Raw genomic sequence first — 19,920 nt, forward strand, 5'->3', positions numbered from 1 at the left:
TTGGTGGCTAACTGGGCTCAAATTTACAAACAGAGCCTAGCAGCCATTGCTAACCAGGGGTCTTTCATACATGCTGCACTGAATTCAGTGTGTTCCTGCCCTGACTTTCAATACGGGTTAAGGAGTTGCTGGAATTGCATTTCAACCAATAGGACTAAGACTTTCCCCATCCAGTTGGTGCTATACACCTATATGCCCATTAGCATCTTCACTGACCAATCAGAGCAGCCCCACTTTGACCAATCAGGACAGTGCTTTTTGGGTCAAACTGAGAATTTGGAGTCCTCATTTACATAAGGACAAACCAATCAAGGACCAGAAGCAGGGACTTCTGTGTATTTGTCAGTTCCTTGTGGCTTGGAAAGCATACTTGCCCTTTCCACAGAAGACTGTAGCCTGCATTTTCCTGGTTGGAGCTGAGATACTGAGGATTTCCTGCCAGAAAAGAGCAGTGCAGAAGGGAGCAGGTGGAGCGGAGCTGGAACAGACAGAAGTGGAGCAAAGCAGTCTATTCAGAGCAGGGCCTCTCCCAAGGGTCCCCTGGACTGTAGGCTCCTCACCTGAAAGTAGACTCCCAGACATATTCCAGAGCCGTGCTGTCTCATAATTCAGTTGTAACACTATGGAGCTGTTCCACAGCCATGCTCTATCACAATTGAGCTGTTTGCACCAAATAGTTTTCTTCTTCACTGCACTCCAAATTGGGGATTTCTGTAGTCATTGAATTAGTGCCAACACACATTGATTGACACACTGAGCCTTATAAGGGTATTTGTAGCTCTGAAATGCAATGCTTTTGGAAGGGGCATTAAGGCTTCAAGGATGTATACTTATATGTTGTCAGTGGCAGGCACAGAGATGTGACACTCAGATCTCCCTTCAGTAAAGCACTTGCCATTCAGCTGCAAGGCGTGCAGTGAGCTGAGAGTCTCCAGTTGCAGTGCCTTCAGGACCCACTTTAGCGTGATGCAGAAGCCATGCTCTTCCAAAGAAGCCCCATCCAGCAACTGAGAACAGCTGAGGTCCAGGGCCTGACTATTTCTTGCCCAACATGAGACACCCTAACAGTGATCTTCACTTCAGAGCTACCATTGGGTAAACTGCAACTCTGCATGGTGGTCTGAGTATCTCCCTGGCCAATTCTGCTTCTTCATCTTCTTTTCTTTTTTGGGTGTGAAATATGCAACTTGGTCTGAAGATTTTTCCTGACCCATTCTACTTCCTTACTCTTTTGTATTTAACACACATTACCTGCTCCCTCCCCAACAAAATTATGTACTCCTAACTCCATCTAAGCCTCTACTTCCAAGGGACCCAATTCACATAATGAGCAGCAGGGCATTTGCTATTTATTACATTCTCAGTCTCAAACCTCTCCCAATTTTGGAAGATCCCCTATTGTGTGACTTCATTCGTAGAAAGTCTTTGCCTCCCACCACAGAAGTTAAAAGGGCCATTGAATCTTTGGGATCATTCAGTTTTCACCAGCAGCCCTATCTGGCTTGGCTCAATGGATAGTGCGTCGGCCTGCAGACTGAAGGGTTCCGGGTTTGATTCCAGTTAAGGGCACATGCTTGGGTTAGGGTGTACAGGAGGCAACCAATCAATTATTCTCTCTCATCATTGATGTTTCAATCTCTCTCTCCCTCTCCCTTCTTCTCTCTGAAATGAATAAAAACATATTTTAAAAATTTTTTCACCAGCATATCCTGAAACCTAAAGATTTAATATTCGACAATGGCTTGGCCAATTGGATAATCCTTCCTGGAATTAGGAATATTGTTTAAGGAAGTGACAACAAAAACAAAGGTACAATCAGGAAGTTATCCACAATGATGGCAATGGTTCAAGAGTCTTAAGAGTCTTATGAAAATGGTGTTCAGGGCCCCAGGTGTGTGTGTGTGTGTGTGTGTGTGTGTGTGTGTGTGTGTGTAGGGTGGCAATGGAAGCAGCAGCAGCCCTTGTCTGATGGTTCTGGCCATTATCTTATTTTGGTTGACATCGTCTTGGCACTGTCTCTTTTTTCTCCCTACTCATATTTTTAGTCTGACTTCCCATTGATTTTGTGAGCTAGCCATTCTCTTTCCAATAATCAGCAGCCTTCACTGCTTAAAATAATCAAAGCTATTTTGTGTTGATTAAAAACAATGGAGTATCCTCCTAATTGATCTTTTCTTTTGTCCTACCATTTCCTTCAGTGTTTTCATTATAACAGCTTAAGTGAGCTCTTCCTCCTTCTCTCTCTCTCTCTCTCTCTCTCTCTCTCTCTCTCTCTCTCTGTAAAAGTGGGACATTTAAAACATTTCAATAAATGTCACCTATGCTCCCCCCGCCAAAAAAAACAACCATCTCACTCAAGTCCACATTCAACCTGGCACTCTAACCCTCTATCCTCATCTCCTTTACTCCTACAAACTCTCTTACTCCTCCAATCCAGTCACACATGTCTCTTCCTGGATTCACGTGCACACACATTCTTCTGTCTCAGACTCTGTTCTTTTTCATTGTTTTTCCAGGAACACTCACTTACACATATCTGTATGGCTTGCTCATCATTGCCTTACGACACCACCATGACCACCCATTTAAAATTCCAATCCTGGGATACCCTATCTCACTTCCCTAGTTTGCTTTTCTAACATATCATTCATTTATTTATTATGTTTATTTTTAATTATCTACCTTACAAATTAGAATGTAAGGTTCATGAGGGAAGAATCATGTCCATTTTGTTCACTGATAAGACCCAAATACCTGAAGAGTATGCTGGCCCACCTGAATATTCAATAAATATTGATTGAAAAACATGAATGATAAGGGAAAGTTTCCATTGCTGATCAAGTTGGTGGAGTTTAGAAATGAAATAACAGAGCCATGGCCATTTAACTATTCTTTAAAGTGGATTAGAGAGTATTGGAATTGGAAGTCATAATAATACTCAGAGAAGCAGGTATAGAAAGAAGAGAGGATGGGGAGGAAAAGGTAATGAGCCAGCAAGAAGGTTGAGGCTGGGTTATTAAAAGTGTGGCTCAATCAGTGGGAAGTCTTTGGTGGTGGGCTAGAAGAAAAGAGACATTTTAAGTGTTTGCAGTGGCTTATTGATGTTACACACACAATACACAATAAACATGCCACACACAACAGTATTGAACTCCTTGGTGCCTTTTTTATGGGGTGGGGTGTATAAGAATCAAGAAAAAGGGATGTGTCCCACATTTTGGTCAAGAACACCATAAAGACATGGAATCTACAACAAGAATTTGATACAGACACAGATCTAGCCAGAGGTGAAGGAACAATCTGTAGGCTTTTGCTGAAATGTCAGACAGGGCATGGCTTTTCTACTGGTGTAGAAGATATGCTACCAATTCACACTGCATATTATCAGGTGACCCTCGCTGACCTGTGACCTGCAGTACTAGCGCCTTTTCTTAGGGTTGTTGACAGAATTTTGGGAGATGGAGTTGGGTGTCCCTATACACTTGGGCAGAGTTCTGTTTTCCAATGGTTCCTTCCATACCCAGTAGGGGGCGCTCAGCGGGCTACCAGGCAGAGCTCATAGGTTGGGGGAATGTTGCCAAAGCCTGAGATCTTGGGGGTGATATCGATGTCAGCAGGTGGCACCAGCGGGCGTAGCGAGAAGTTCTGAAGGACAGAGGTGAAGTAGAGGAAGAGTTCCATTCGGGCCATGGCCTCGCCCAGGCAGATGCGCTTTCCTGTGAGCACATTGGAGGAAGGGAAGGTCAGTCACACTTGCACTGGCATAGTGGGGTCATGGGGAGCCTTCTGACTCCACCACTCACCTGAGACTCAGCTACTTCCTCAGCATCTCTGGGGTCATAACAACACTCACTTCATAGGGTTATTATAAAGACTCAGCGAGTTTCTAGTTTAGTGCTCAGCTAGGATCTGTCACTCAATATGTGGCAGCTACTTCTCTGATGGCTTGGATTGCATCATAATCCAAGATGGAATGGTTGTAAAGGAACTTTGAATATGAAGATTCTGTGCATTTTAATTTCTCAGATGTTTATCAGAAGCCTCACTGGTGCTAGATACTGGTGAAGGACACTTTTGTACTACAATGGTGTATGTGGCTAATTCATACTGCATATTTCAGACAGAGACCATATAACTAGAAAAGCCTAAAATAGTTTCTGTTTGATCCTTAGCAGAAAAAGTTTGCTGACTCCTATATAGTGCTATTACTTTTCTAAATATAAGAGTCAATGATTCTAATATTCTGAGATTCTGGGATTCTAGGATTCTTTGACATAGCACTCAATTTCCTTTTCAGATATGAACCAAATATGGACCAATGGTTGAGAGACATATCAAGCATGTTCCTGAGGGAACTCAGACCATAGAAACCTACCAGAAGAAAAAGGCACAAAGGCTTCATTCTTCTTGAAGCGGCCCTTTTCATCCAAGAAGTGTTGGGGATAGAAGGCATCTGGGTAGCGGAAGTATTTGGGGTCTTTGAGGACAGAGCCAAGCAGGGGAAACACGTCAGTGCCCTGGGGTGAAAATAGGGACAGTGAAGAGAAATCAATGTTGGAGTATGGGTCAAGGAACCAGGAGGAGAGAGGGGTATAGTGGAAGGAGAAAAAGTGCCAATGAGTGTGTACTCCACCTTGGGCAGAATGTAGCCTCGGAAATGAGTGTCCCGAATGACATTATGTGGAACACCCATGGGCACGATATCTGTCAGTCTCTGTATCTCATGGATCACAGCATCTGTGTAGGGCATCTTGACTCGGTCATCTACACTTGGTATCCGATGTGGTCCAATCACCTGGTCAATCTCTTCATGGATCTTTGCTGGAAGAGGCCAAAAAATATAACAAAGGACACAGGATATATTTCTAGGAGCCAGGTTTGGGCCATGGGTTTGTATCCTTTTTTTGTGTTTTTTGTTAATCTTCACCCAAGGATATTTTTTCCATTGATTTTCAGAGAGAGTAGAAGGGGAGGGAGGTGGGGGGGGGGGAGAGAAAGAGATACAGTAGAAATAGATAAATATATAGAGAGAGATGTGAGAGAGACCAGGGCTGGGCATCAAACCTCAGTACATGCCCTTGACCGAGATTAAACCCACCACCCTTTGATGTACTGGCTGAGGCTCTAACCACTGAGAACACTGGCCATGGTCATGGGTTTGTATCTTCAGTACCTGTGGACCCTGAGGGAGCTGGCCATGAGTGTTTGCATTGCCTTTTTATTCACAACACCTGACACATTAGTGGGGTTACTCATCAGATCACTGGGAGGCACATAGCCTGGAGCCTTGAATGCCATTGTGACATTTGGTCTTCATCTTGAAAAAAATCAAGGAGCCATGGAAGGCTGATGAGCAGGGCAGAGTCCTGGTCCCAGCTGGGCTTTCCTACCCAGAGTTTTGACAGGATGGGAAAGAGCACGATAAATAACTAGGTCAGGATTGAAGCAAATGACAATTATGTGACAGTGGTTAAGAATACTCTTGGTAAAAGGCGAAAGATTTATGCGATCTAAGTGCCCATTAGTAGATGAATGGATTAGAAAACTGTGGTACATCTACACGATGGAATACTATGCTGCTGTAAAAAAGAAGGAACTCTTACCATTTGCAACAGCATGGATGGAACTGGAGAGCATTATGCTAAGTGAAATAAGCCAGTCAATGAAGGAAAAATACCACATGATCTCACTCATTCATGGATAATAAAGACCATTATAAACTTATGAACAATAATAGATACAGAGGCAGAGCTGCCTCAAACTGATTGTCAAACTGTAGTGGGAAGGCCAGGGAGGGTTGGGGGGCAGCAGAGAGAGGGGTAAGAGATCAACCGAAGGACTTGTATGCATGCATATAAGCATAACCAATGGACATAAGACACTGGGGGGTAGGGGAGGCCAAGGGATTGTCAAGGGCGGGGGGCGGGGGGGAAGGACACATTTGTAATACTCTTTGTAATACTTTAAGCAATAAAACAATAAAAAAAGAATACTTTTGGTGCAGTCACCCCTCTCTGCAAGTCCTCAATGAGTAACATTGGGACAAATGACTTCACCTTCTGAAACTATATTTCTTCATTTTCAAAATAGGTGAGACAAGCTCTTAGAATTTAAAATTTACATAAAATCCATTAGGTAAGTAGCTATGACATTTCCTAGTACATAGAAAGTGTCCATTACACATGTGAATTCTTAGATTAGTAAGAGACAATTTGGACAATGGATGAAACACTAAAAGAGTCTGAGTGGAAACAAGTTAGTCTTTCCCTTCATCTGTAGTAGAAAAAAATTGTTGTCTTGTTTTGAATTACATTAGAAGAAAGAGGGGCCAATATTGCACATTTTTCTTAAGCAAGTAATGTGCTCCTCATTGTTGGAGTTACTTAACCATACCAGATTCCAATTGATTGGGGATGGATTCTAGTTTATTCTGGCACTATAGTTAGCTAAATAACAGTCATCAAAGACATTCACTTACCTCAGAGGGAAAGTAAGGGAGGGTGGGGGTAAGAGAGAGAGAGATCAACCAAAGGACTTGTATGCATGCATATAAGCCTAACCAATGGACACAGACAACAGGGGGGTGAGGGCATGAGTGGAGGAGGTGGGGCAATGAGGGGATAAGGGGGATAAAAGGATATTGTAATACCTTAATCAATAAAGAATTTTTTTAAAAAAAGACATTCACTTCCTAATTCCTGTGAATATGACTTGTTTGACAAATAGGACTCTATAGAAATAAAGTAAGGATGTTGAGATGGGGAGATTATCCAGAATTATCAAGGTCGGCTCTAAATACAATCAGAAGTGTCTGTATAAGAAGGAAGCAGTAGAGTCAGAGTCAGAGAAGAAGCTGTGACAACATAATCAAGAGGGATTTGAAGATTTTTGCTGCTGGCTTTGAAGAAGGAGGGAAGATCATGAGCTCAGGAATGCAAGGACTATAACTCTAGAATCTGGAAATGGCAAGAATCATGTTCTACCTTGGTTCAGCCCAGCAAAAGCCTATTGAATTTCTGAACTCAGGACCTGTATAATAGATTTATGTTGTTTTAAGCTACTAAGTGTCTGGCCGTTGATGGCAGCAGCTATGGGAAACTAACACAGACACCATGTAGAAGACTAATTTAAATGGTCTTCCAAGACGTAAATCCCAAGATTCTGTATCCGGAGATTCTAAAGTGTGAAGGATCTAAGGCTGAGTTCCAAAATGGCGGTAGATTAAGTGGAAGCTACACTGACAGTCTCCCAGGACCAAACTGGAATTACAACTAAAATACAGAAAAGCCATTCTAAATTATCAACTGAAGATTAGTTGGAGAGAACCCTGATAACCAAGGGTAGAACGTGGAGACCACATAGAGACTGGTAGGACGTGTGAAGGCACAAGAGGCCTGGCTGGACTCCCACAGACAGCAGCTGATGTTCTCAGCTGTGGGGGATTCCCACTGAGAACTCTGGGGTCTAATCACCAAGCTGGGCTCGTCAGCCTAGAGCAACAGAACCAAGAAAGGTTCCCACAAAACATCTGGTTGTGAAAAGCAGCAGGGTTGCTGTCTCTCAGGGAGAGATGGCTGGAATGCAGGCACCCTCTTAAAGAGCCAATGCGCACAATTTCATGCGCAGCCACTAACCTTGGACTCTGGCAGAGGGAGGGCAGAGTGGACTAGAGCTGTGTGAGGAGAATCCAGGGTTGGAGGCTTTGGGGTTAGAGCTTCGAAGGTAGCTGCCCCAATGTCCTGTACTAAGTCACTCCCTCATACTGCAGAGGACATCTTTCTCAGGGAGACCTTTACCATTCAGGCAGCTTTTGCCTCGGGGATGGGAGGGGAAGCAATTGTCCCACTCTGTTGGAAAACCTCTTGCCCCATCCTCTAGAGTTTAAGCCTTGCTGTGGTCTGTAGCCTGAGGCTAATTAAGACTGAAAATAACAATCAGACTGCTGGCAGAGGTGGATCTCTGGAGACTATGACTCTTTGCCTGATCTCTTTCTGGACCCAGGGCTAGGAAAATCAGAAGTATCACATGATCTAACTCATATTTTGAATTTAATAAACAAAATAAACTGATGAACAAAATAGATGCAGAGACATAGAAGCATGGAACAGACTGTGGAATCTCAGAGGGAGGTGAGGGTGGGTGGGGAGGAAGAGATTAACCGAAGAACTTGTATGCATATATGCATAACCCTGGGACACAGACATAACCCACAGACACAGACAAGGCTTGGGACTGGGGGACTGGGACCAGGTGTTGGCTAGAAGGGGCCAATAGGGAAAAGAGGGGACATATATAATACTTTCAACAGTAAAGACTGAAAAAAATAAATTAAATTAAAATGCTAATTAATGAAGAGTCTAAGGCTATAGGTTTCTAAGATTTCAAAGTTATGTCTTCTTTCCTGGTAGGAGTGGGAGTCACCAGGTGAGCAGCTCATGTGGACACTCACCTTCCACCTCAGGATGCTTCATTAGAAGCAGAAATCCATAGCGTAGTGTAGAGCTCACAGTCTCTGTGCCAGCAAAGAAGAGGTTGAGAGTGGTGAGGACCAAGTTCTTGAGGTTGAATTCTGTGTGTGGATTGTTTTTGTCCTGAAAATGAAATGGATGAGAAATAGAATCACCCTTTTCTGTCTTTATCTTCTTATTTTTCCCTTTGTGTATGGTAGGCCTTTGTGAAAACACAATAGATGGGGAAACCAAGTGGGTATCTAGGAGAGGAAATAGCCAGAGCAAAGGTCGTGAGGCAGGAGTATTCCTGGTATGTTAGAGAATAGCAAGGAGGTTAGTATGTTTGGAATGGAGTGAACAATGAGGAAAACGGGAAGAGAAGAAACTAGAGATTGCCATGTTAGATTTGAATGTTCTATGACATTAGGGTGTAAAATTTTTAACTTTCAAGTGCTGCTGTTTTATATTAAAATATCCAGTTCTATAAATCTATGACAGAAGTATTAAGCTTCTAATTTCTATATCTCTATGACTTTTAAGTTTTAAATTTAAACTCTTAAGTTTAAAAACTTTATATGTCTAAAGTTCTCAAATTTTAAGACTCAAAAGACTCATCCTAGTTTTCTTTTTTTTTTTTAATTCTTTTTGTTGTTGCTGTTGTTGTTAATCCTCACCCAAGGATATTTTTCCATTAATTTTTTAGAGAGAGTGAAAAAGAGAAAGAAAGACAGACAGAAACATCGGTGTGAGAGAAACACACCTATTGGTTGTCTCCTGCAGGAGCCCTGACCAGGTCCCAGGCTGGGGAGGAGCCTGCAATCAAGTATGTGCCCTTGACCCTTTGGTCCACAAGCCGACACTCTATCTACTGAGCTAAATCGGCTAAGGCTGGTTTTAAATTCTTTATTGTTCAAAGTATTACATATGTCTCCTTTTTTCCTCCATTGACCTCTCCCTCACCGTTTACACCCCCCAGCATATGCCCTTCCCCCCTACTTTCTGTGTCCATGGATTATGCTTATATGCATGCATACAGGTCCTTTGATTGATCTCTTACCCCTTCCCCCCTCCCCTGTCTTCCCTCTGAGGTTAGATGGTCTGTTCGATACTTCTATGTCTCTGGATCTAATTTTGTTCATCGATTTATATTGTTCATTATATTCCATAAATGAGTGAGATCGTGTGATATTTATCTTTCTCTAACTGGCTTATTTCACTTAGCATAATGCTCTCCAGGTCCATCCATGCTGTTGCAAATGGTAAGAGTTCCTTCTTTTTTTACAGCAACATAGTATTCCATTGTGTAGAGGTACCACAGTTTTTAAATCCACTCATATGCGGATGGCACTTAGGCTGTTTCCAAATCTTAGCTATTGTAAATTGTGCTGCTATGAACATATGGGTGCATATATCCTTTCTGATTGGTGTTTCTGATTTCTCATACTACTTTTCTACAGCTGTAAGTCTCTGGCCCTTATAATCATACATGATTAGAAACTTCTAATGTTTTAAGTTTCCATGTTCTTAAAATTTTTAGATTCAACGTTTACTTTTGAAAGTTTAAGAGTTTATGTTTTTACAGTCTTTAGATCTCATCTATAAGTAAAATTACACCATGTGAAATAATGCTGGCTTATTGTTTTGGTCTCTACCATGTCTACAGATGAGTTTCAAGTTGCAGGTACTAGGGATTGAGGAGATGAGAGGAAAGGATTGGGGGAAGAGGATGAGTTACCTGGTGCATCTTGATGAGGAAACAGTCAATGAAATCCCGAGGGTTCTGTGGATCAAGGGATTCCTCATTGATCTTGACTCTAGAAGCAATGAAGTCCTTGAGATCCTCTATCAAATAGTAGACGCGATTGTGTCTTCCTGGCAAATACTGCATGATTCCAGAATACATGTCATATAGCTGTGGGGAATAGACAAAGGTGGTTTGTCAGCAATGGGCACCCAAGGCCATTCTGGGCTGAATCTAGAGTTAGGTAGCTGGACTCAGCATTCAGGGTTTGAGAACTAGGTGCGTCCATTTGCTTTTTGGAGATTCAGGGCATATTGATACTTGCCTCTTGGGGGTTTTGGGGACTATTATGCAAGATAGCAAGTTATTAATTATTTGTGATTGGGGGTGGGCATAGAGGTGGCTGGTGGGAACCTGTGCCCAGGGTGTGCTCATCTCAATGAAACTCCCATTGATCATCTGCAGCAGCTTCAGGAACATCTTGTCCTCATAGTCGAAGCGGCGTCCAAAGACAACGGAACTGATGACGTTGGAGACAGTGCGGCTCAGGAAGAAAGTGGGTTCAGTGGGGGCACCTGGGTGATGAAAATTATCTATGTTGGAAGCAATAATCAGGAGCATGGGTTGTGGAATCATTCAGTCATGAATATGAGTCCTAGGTCCACTGCCTAATAGCATGTGTTAGTTATTTCATATTTGTATTTTCAGTCAATTCCCAATATGCAAATTGGTTTAGTAACCACTTCACTGGTTCCTGAGGATTCAGTATAATTACCCATGTTAAATGCTCAACACAGTCTTTGCCATGTAGTAAACAGTAAAAACATGATGGTGGAGCTTAATCATTACTTTTAGTATTGGTATTTAATTGTGCTGGAGAGTCACAAATTTGGAAAAGGAGTCCTAGAAAGGGATACATTTTTTTAAAAAAATGGCTGGCTGGAGTTTGTCTATATCTATCAATGGTTCCATTTGACCTATTAAGCAAATCCTTCCCTTGGTCTCAGCTGCTCTGTCTATAACACAGGATACTTCTCAGGACAGTGGATTTGGGGATGATTTCCCTAGAGCAATGCCTATAATCACAAATATACAATTTTGCAAATTATTTCTGGAGATATATAGATATTCAAAATCTTATGTAGACTATTTAGTATCCATGGAGTCCAGGTGAGGGACCTCTGACTTAGAGAAATTATCACTAATTCTGTCTTTTAACTATTCATCTTTGTTTTTCTCAGCCCCTGTGCGTTTTTTCTCTAGACCTAGGTGGTTCCAGATCTTATTTTTGGGTGGGGACCAGATTCCTTTAAAACTATAATGAAATGGGTATAGTGTTTCAGATTTTCAAGATGAAAAATTTCTAATGATCTGTTTAATAATAATGTGAATATGCTTAACATTACTGAAAAGTGCCCTTAGGAATGGTTAGGATGGTAAAATTTTATGTGATGTGTGTTTTACAATTGTGTGTGTTTACATACATATGTAATTGAATTTGGTCCCATCACCAGAAAAAGGCACAAACTGACATATTGTCAAAGTCTGCATGTGATATCAGGAGCTCACAAACTCCCTGAGATCCACTGATTAAAGTTTTTGGACAAGATGTCTCTAAGTCTCCTTCATTTTAACTTTCTATATGGGACCTGGCTGGAAACGTCAGTGAATTCTGAATCTTCTTCATCCTCTCCCATTCCAGAGCTTTCTGTCACCAAGGCCTATGAGCTCTCTACAACCACCCACTCTGTAGCTCCCTCCCTCCTTGAGGCTCCATACCCTTTGTCTTCCGTAATTCCTCCAGTAGGAAGCCAGCCTCCTCCTGGATTCGCTCCTCAATGCTGCGCTTTCCCATCCCGAAGTCCCGAAGAATGGTCAGGGAGAAGCGTCGGAGAATCCTCCATCGTTCTCCATTAGCCAGAGCTACACCTGCCGGAATCTCAGTGTCAGTCTTCTGCCTCCCCTCCCCTTCCTGTGTCTAACTCTTTACTAGACTAGGAGGTGGACAGATTATGAAAGCTCTAGAATCTGCTTTTAGGGAAACCTTTCCCAACCCCCCAGGCTTGATGGGGAGACTAAGGTTTCTTACATATAGGACCCTCAAAAACAGTCTAGCACTGAGGTGGAGAAAAGGGAATCAGGCTCTAGTGATTGAGGAGATCAAGGAGAGTTTCCTACAGGATAAAGTCTTAGAACTGGATGAATGGGATGGATACAAAGGAATGAGGAGGGAAGTATAGATAGAATGCCATATAGAGTAGCCTGGAATGAGAAGACTATTCTGTTTTCTATATACCATTTGGGTTCTTTTTTGTTATTATTGTTGTTGATCTTCATCCAAGGATATTATTTCTATTGATTTTTAGAAAGAGTGGAAAGAAGGGAGAGAGGGGCGGGGGGGGGGGGAGGGAGAGAGAGAGGGGGAGAGAGAGAGAGAGAGAGAGAGAGAGAGAGAGAGAGAGAGATTGATTGGTTGCCTCCTGTACAGAAATCAAGCCTGCAAATGAGGTATATACCTTTGACTGGAATCAAACCCAAGATCCTTCAATCTGAGGGCTGACACTATCTACTGAGCCAAACCGGCCAGGGCCCTTTTGAATTATTTTTTTTAAAAACCCACATTTTTATTGATTTCAGAGAGGAGAGGAGAGGAGAGAGAGAGAGAGAGAGAGAGAGAGAGAGAGAGAGAGAGAGAGAGAGAGAGAGAGAAATAACATCAATGATGAGAATCATTGATTGGCTGCCTCCTACACTACCCTCACTGGGGATTGAGCCCACATCCCAGGCATGTGGCCTGACCAGGGATTGAACCGTGACCTCCTGGTTCATAGGTCTATGCTCAACCACTGAGTCAAGCTGGCCAGGCCCCACTTGGATTCTTTAGAAATATATATACATGTACACAGAAGCTCACATATGTACATCAATATGCCTACACAAAAAGAGTTATCATGTAGTGAAAAATATTTAGAAATTATCAGATGTGAATGGGTTGATGAGTTAATGTTTGGAAATTTAATGTAACGATTTTGGTGGATTAATGAAAGGAAGAAAGAGTTTATGACAGGAATGACTGATGGATGGATAAAAGACTTAATGGATAAGTGAAGGGTTTATGGATGGTTTGAGATGGGTGGATAAAAGGGTGTGTGGACAGAAGGATTAATACATGGATGAATGATGGAAGGATTAATAAATGGATGAATTAAATGGTGGGTAGGTGGGTAAATGGAAAGTTAATTGATAGATATATAGGTAAATTGATAGAAAGATATGTGTATAGAAAATCTAATTAATGAGTGATTTTTTTAGTGAATAAGTGGATCAATAGCAAATGGATGAATAGAAGGAAAAGTATGGGGCTAGATGGATGGATGAAATATAGGAAGAATAGTGTGAGGCTGCTTTGAATGGAAAGGTGTGGGCAGTTAGAGGTTGATGTGTAGGTAACACTAGAAAGGTATCTACCTAAATTGAGGGGCAGAGATCTGTGGGTTGGATCTGTATGTATGTATAGGAAAATAAGAAGTAAGGTTGGCTATGAGGGCTTCAGTGGGTATACAGTATAAACCAATCAATTAAAAATAAGAACAGAATTAACTCAGCAGATACTGTAGAGTCAGATGGTTTAGGTTCAAAATAAAATGGTTCTACTATTTAATGTGTGATATTACCTAACCTTTCTCACCCTCACCTTCCTCATTTGCAATATTAGTAAGACATTAGTAGTTCTCTCAAAGGAGTCAATGCAATAATTCATATAGAGTACTTATCAAAGAACCTGGGATATAGCATGTACATTACAATCATTTTGTTTTCATTGTTAATGTGTTGTTGTTACTTACCATAACCTTGGAAGTTTCGCTCTATTGAAGCCATTTCTCCACGGCCACTGAAATCATCTGCTCTGTCAACCAGGGCCTCCTTCACTGCTTCATGTCCACATAAAATAACTACCGGCCGGGGACCCATGTACACAGTGAAGACTGGGCCGTATTTCTCCCTGAGCTGGAGTGAAGGAAGACACAAGAAGATGGGGCTGATTGGAGCACTTAAGTATAGACCAATCAAAGATTTTAGGAGGTGGAGATTTCAAGAGAATACAAATGTGGAATAAAGGTAAGTCCTGAGCTTGGAAGGACTATTGAGAAAAGGACACAGATGCCTTGGCTCTTGTGATCCTGGGCAAGACTCCCCAACACCTCCACAAGTCTTCATTTCCTCATCTGTGAAATGATGGACCTGGATGAGATAAACCCCAAGATTCATGCTTCTCTCTCTGAAATGCTGAATTTCTAGGATCCTAGGATTTCATGACACTCAGTTTCAAAATTCTAAGATAACTAGACTGCAAGAGTTACTGTGTTTAAGGATACAAGGTATTGTGAGTCCAAAGTCCTGAGAATGTGAGTCTTAAGTTCCAATGTGCTAGGAGTCTGTCTTTCCAAGAGTCTGAGTTTCTGAAATGTCAGAATTCTGAGGTTCATAAAATCTGTTTCCAATAGTCTGTGTTTTAGAAGTTGGAAGGTTATACATGTATTTGTCTATAAAATTAGTTACTTCCAGCTCTGATAGAGAAGGTAGACAGACTTACCTTCATGAAAGACTGAAAGGTGGCATCCGTACGAATTTGTAACAGGTTCCCCAGGAAGGGTATCGGTGTGGGACCTGGGGGTAGCTTTCCCCCCTTGTTGACCTGCTTCCAGGCAATGAGGATAAGCAGACAAGACAAGCAGAGTGCCAGAAAGATAGTGAAGGCCCCTCCAAGCTCCATGGTGCTAGATCAAGAGGTTGTATCCAGGGCTGGAGGTCCTGCCTAAATACGGTCTGGGAAATCAGCAGTGCAGAAATCTGAACACTCTGGGATTCAAGTTTTCCGGGTATGGATATCATTAAGGAAGAGATTGCTTTATCTGTGGGTGGGCAGTTATATAACTGATAATCTCCAACATGAACAAAGCTAGATTGAATTCACCCAGGTAAGTCCACTGGGAACATTCCCCTTTCTTCGTATTTCCAGTCCCTCAATTCTCCCTCAGCTCAACCCTTTGTTCAACATGTCTCGATTGGGTGTGGGAAGTATTGAACACCATTTTTAGGCTACTGCATTTAGGAATCAAACATCTGGGTTCAAATTTCAGCTCCATCTTTTCTTCACTGGGCAAGTGACCTAACCCTCTTGGCCTTAGTTTCTCCATTCACCAAATAAGGTAACCAAACTGTTTTTAGGAAGTCTTGATAGAGAATAGGGATGAATCTTTTCTCTTTGCTAGACCCTAATTAGTCATGTTAAAAAAAGAAAAAAGAGGAGAAACCAAGATGGCGGCATAGGTAAACACCGGAGTTTGCTGCCTCAAACAACCACTCCAAAATAACAACTAAAAGATGGAACGGACATTATCCAGAACCACAGGAAGGCTGGCAGAGTGGAAATTCTACAACTGGAAGGAAAGAGAAAAGCATACCGGGACTCAGAGGAGGTGCGGTGCGGATGTAAAATACTAAGGTAAAGAGGCGCACACGGAGTGGGCTGGTGGCTGAGGGCACAGTTGTCATTTTCAATCGGGAGGGAGTCTCAGGCTCTGAACTCCAGTTCTGGGCGAGTCTCTAGGGACCCAGACTCATACGGGAGAAGCAGGACTGTCTGGCATCAGTCAGAACTGGAGGGTAGCTTTCTCTCGGAGGTGCTTACAGCGATTACCGAGACACTGAGAAGCAGACCCTCTGAGGGCAGGACTGAGAGCAGCCATTACTGCTCACCCTGCCCTGTTGATCCTGTGGGACCAGCCCCACCCAAGCCTTTCAGGGAGGCTTTTGCTGGGTAGCCTCAGGCAAAGGCTAGATTAGCACCTCCCTACAGATCCAGGAGCCAGGAAACCCAGAGGTCAGAGTGGGACCATCCAGTTTGCAGCTTCTCGGACCCTTAAAAGACACACTCAGGAGGCAGACCCAGTGAGCACCAAAGCCCCATTGAAGCAAGTCTTTCCCCGGAGGGGTGTCTCCAGCACAGAAGTTCTCCCACTGCAGACACAGCTGATTCTCACAGCCAATTGGCCTGGAGGTCAACTCCTCCCAGTGTTAACTACAACAATCAAGGCTTAACTACAGCAAGACTGCACAAAGACCACAAAGGGGTGCACCAAGAGTGTCCTCCTCAGGTATTTGAGGAGGCTGAACCACTGGGCCCTAGAGGACACTTAGCACAGAAAAACCACTTTATCAACACAGGGAAGCATAAAAAAAATGCGGAGACAAAGAAACAAGACACAAATGACAGAAATGGAGGAAAGCAAACTACTGGATATAGAGTTCAAAACCACACTTTTAAGGTCTTTTAAGAATTTTCTAGAAACTGCCGATAAACTTAATGAGATGTACAAGAAATCTAATGAGACCCTTGAGGTTGTGATAAAGGACCAACTAGAAATTAAGCATACACTGACTGAAATAAAGAATATTATACAGACTCCCAACAGCAGACTAGAGGATCACAAGAATCAAGTCAACAATTTGAAATATGAAGAAGCAAAAAACACCCAACCGGAAAAGCAAAATGAAAAAAGAATCCAAAAATACGAAGATAGTGTAAGGAGCCTCTGGGACAGCTTCAAGCGTACCAACATCCGAATTATAGGGGTGCCAGAAGAAGAGAGAGAGCAAGATATTGAAAACCTATTTGAAGAAATAATGACAGAAAACTTCCCCTACCTGGTGAAAGAAATAGACTTACAAGTCCAGGAAGTGCAGAGAACCCCAAACAAAAGGAATCCAAAGAAGACCACACCAAGCCACATCATAATTAAAATGCCAAGAGCAAAAGACAAAGAGAGAATCTTAAAAGCAGCAAGAGAAAGAAATTCAGTTACCTACAAGGGAGTACCCATATGACTGTCAGCTGATTTCTCAACAGAAACTTTGCAGGCCAGAAGGCAGTGGCAAGAAATATTCAAAGTGATGAATGCCAAGAACCTACAACCAAGATTACTTTATCCAGCAAAGCTATCATTCAGAATTGAATGTCAGATAAAGAGCTTCACAGATAAGAAAAAGCTAAAGGAGTTCATCACCACCAAACCAGTATTATATGAAATGCTGAAAGGTATCCTTTAAGAAGAGGAAGAAGAAGAAAAAGGTAAAGATACAAATTATGAACAACAAATCCACATCTATCAACAAGTGAATCTAAAAATCAAGTGAATAAATAATCTTATGAACAGAATGAACTGGTGATTATAATAGAATCAGGGGAATAGAAAAAGAATGGACACTATTCTTGGGGGGGAAAGGGGTGTGGGGGATGCGGGAAGAGACTGAACAAAAATCGTGCACCTATGGATGAGGACAGTGGGCGAGGAGTGAGGGAGGAGGGTGGGGTGGGAACTGGGTGGAGGGGAGCTATGAGGAGAAAAAAGAGGAACAAATGTAATAATCTGAACATTAAAGATTTAATTTTAAAAAAAAGAAAAGAAAAAAGAATAAAGGCAGTGAGATGAAGATTTAGAATAGCCTGAGAACTCATTTGAAAGGGTTTGATTCAATAAGTTCTCTTGTTTATACTTAGGGGATATTAAATAGTAATAATCAAAGATTACTTGTGTTGGTTTATCAGAACTTTGCATGTGTGTGTGTGTGTGTGTGCACATGCGTGTGCGCACATTCAATTTCAAAGTCTGAGATGCAGAAACCATCTCTAGAGGAGAAGACCAGTATTGAGGTATGGCCTAGCAATTGTTTTCTGTAATAATCTAAATAAATGGTGTTCAACACTTTTTGTACCAAATATTTGTAAATCTTTTGTCCTGAAGCAAAATCCCTGAGTATTATATCCTACTTATACATATTATTAAACAAAACCCAGTGCCCTTCTCATGTGTCTGGGATCTTAGACTCAGAAATTGAATCTCTTAGGGAACTCACAGGTTTTTAAATAAGACTTGGCTAGCTGGGCTGAGGCAGCCTGTGTCCAGAAATGGTGGGAATTCTGGGAAAACTGAATGACTCACAAAGCACCACCTTCTGGATCTTGGGTCTCCTGCTAGGATGTCTTTTCTGGAGTAAAAGTCAGCTCTAGGCTGCCTCTATTGACTCTCCCAGTGGTCACCTCTTTCTTCTATTCTGATCCTCCGCCCCCCTCTCCTCCCAAGCAAACACACTTACAACTCATTCAGAACTAGTCTTTTAATTATCCATGATGGTTCAGAAAAGGAGAGAGAAAACCTCTATTACCTTGGTTTGGTAATAAGCTTTTAGATACAACATCAAAGCACACTCCATGAAAGAAAATTTAGTAAATTATACTTAATAAAAATAAAAAATGTTTGCTCTGAAAAGGACACCAATAAAATGAAAGTATAGCCCTGGCCAGTTTGGCTCAGTTGATAGAGCATGGGCCCATGAACTGAAGGATTGTGGGTTTGATTCTGATCAAGGGCATGTACCTTGGTTGCTGATGTGTCTCACATTGTGTTTCTCTCTCTTTGTTTCTCCCCCTCCCTTCCACTTTCTAAAAATCAGTGGGAAAATACCCTCAAGTGAGGATTAATAACAACAACAAAAAAAGTGAAATGATAGTATAAATTACAAACTGAGAGAAAATATTTTTAAATCACATATCTGATGAAATACTATTATCCAACAATTTAAAAAATCCCAATATTTAAAATGGGCAAAAGATTGAAACACATACTTTATGAAAAAGATATATGGATGACAAAAAAGTGTATGAAAAAATGCTCAAGACCATATGTCATTAGAGAAAGGAAAGTTAAAACCACAATCAGGCCCAAGCTGGGTTGGCTCAGTGGCTAGAGCGTCAGCCTGCTGACTGAAGGGTCCCAGGTTCGATTCCAGTCAAGAGCACATGCTCGGGTTGCAGGCTTGATCAGTGGAGGGCATGCAGAAGGCAGCTGATCAATGATTCTCTCTCATCATTGATGCTTCTCTCTCTCTCTCTTCTTTCCCTTCCTTTCTGAAATCAATAATAATATACTTTAAAAAATTCATGAGCCCTAGCCTGTTTGGCTCAGTGAATAAAGCATTGACCTGCGAACTGATAGGTCCCAGGTTCAATTCCGGTCAAGGGCACATGCCCGGGTTGCGGGCTCGATCCCCAGTGTGGAGCGTGCAGGAGGTAGCCAATCCATGATTCTCTCTCATCACTGATGTTTCTATCTCTCTCTCCCTCTTCCTTCCTCTCTGAAATCAATAATGATAATAATAATTATATATATTTCATGGATGCATACAATTTTGTATAAAATTTCAGGATAAATTCCAAGATCACCCCACCAAGTCCATGCCAGAACTATTTATCTCCAGTGCTGAAATATTTACACAGTCTCCAGGTGAGGGATGTAGTCAGGTGATTTCTCTACCCAATCCAGGAGGAATGTAGCTGAAGAGGTATCTATGAGACTAGATTGATGAACTGAGGCAAAAAGAGAGGGCTAAGAAGAAAATTTTCTTTTCTGGCCTTCTATTCACCCCTCACCCCATTATATACATACCCCTTTGCCCCTTAGTCTGTCCAGGACAGACTAAGTTTGATTATACAACAAATAGTTATATAATCAGCTCCGCCTTACCCTCTCCAAGGGCAGTGAGCCAGGAGGCATAGTGGGGGCAAAGATCATGTATAAGTAAGAAGGGAGCAAGGGAACAGGTTTCAGGGTGACAGAAGAGAAAGAGCAGCACTGAGCAGAGAGAGTAAAAGCCAGGGAGACACAGAAA

General features: G+C 42.0%; 1 protein-coding gene across 1 annotated transcript; it reads right to left on the minus strand.

Moving 5' to 3' along the window:
- Nucleotides 1-3,534: 3,534 nt before the first annotated feature.
- On the minus strand, nt 3,535-14,965 carry LOC308530220 (cytochrome P450 2G1; the record flags this gene model as incomplete). The annotated part of the gene is made up of 9 exons (XM_081106743.1): nt 3,535-3,716; nt 4,376-4,517; nt 4,634-4,821; nt 8,450-8,591; nt 10,186-10,362; nt 10,606-10,766; nt 11,971-12,120; nt 14,037-14,199; nt 14,786-14,965. The coding sequence occupies 9 exons, from the start codon at nt 14,963-14,965 to the stop codon at nt 3,535-3,537; spliced, it is 1,485 nt and encodes a 494-aa protein (XP_080962869.1).
- Nucleotides 14,966-19,920: the final 4,955 nt, after the last annotated feature.

Source organism: Myotis nattereri, assembly GCF_964212035.1.
Source record: "Myotis nattereri genome assembly, chromosome: 15".
Lineage (NCBI taxonomy): Eukaryota > Metazoa > Chordata > Mammalia > Chiroptera > Vespertilionidae > Myotis > Myotis nattereri.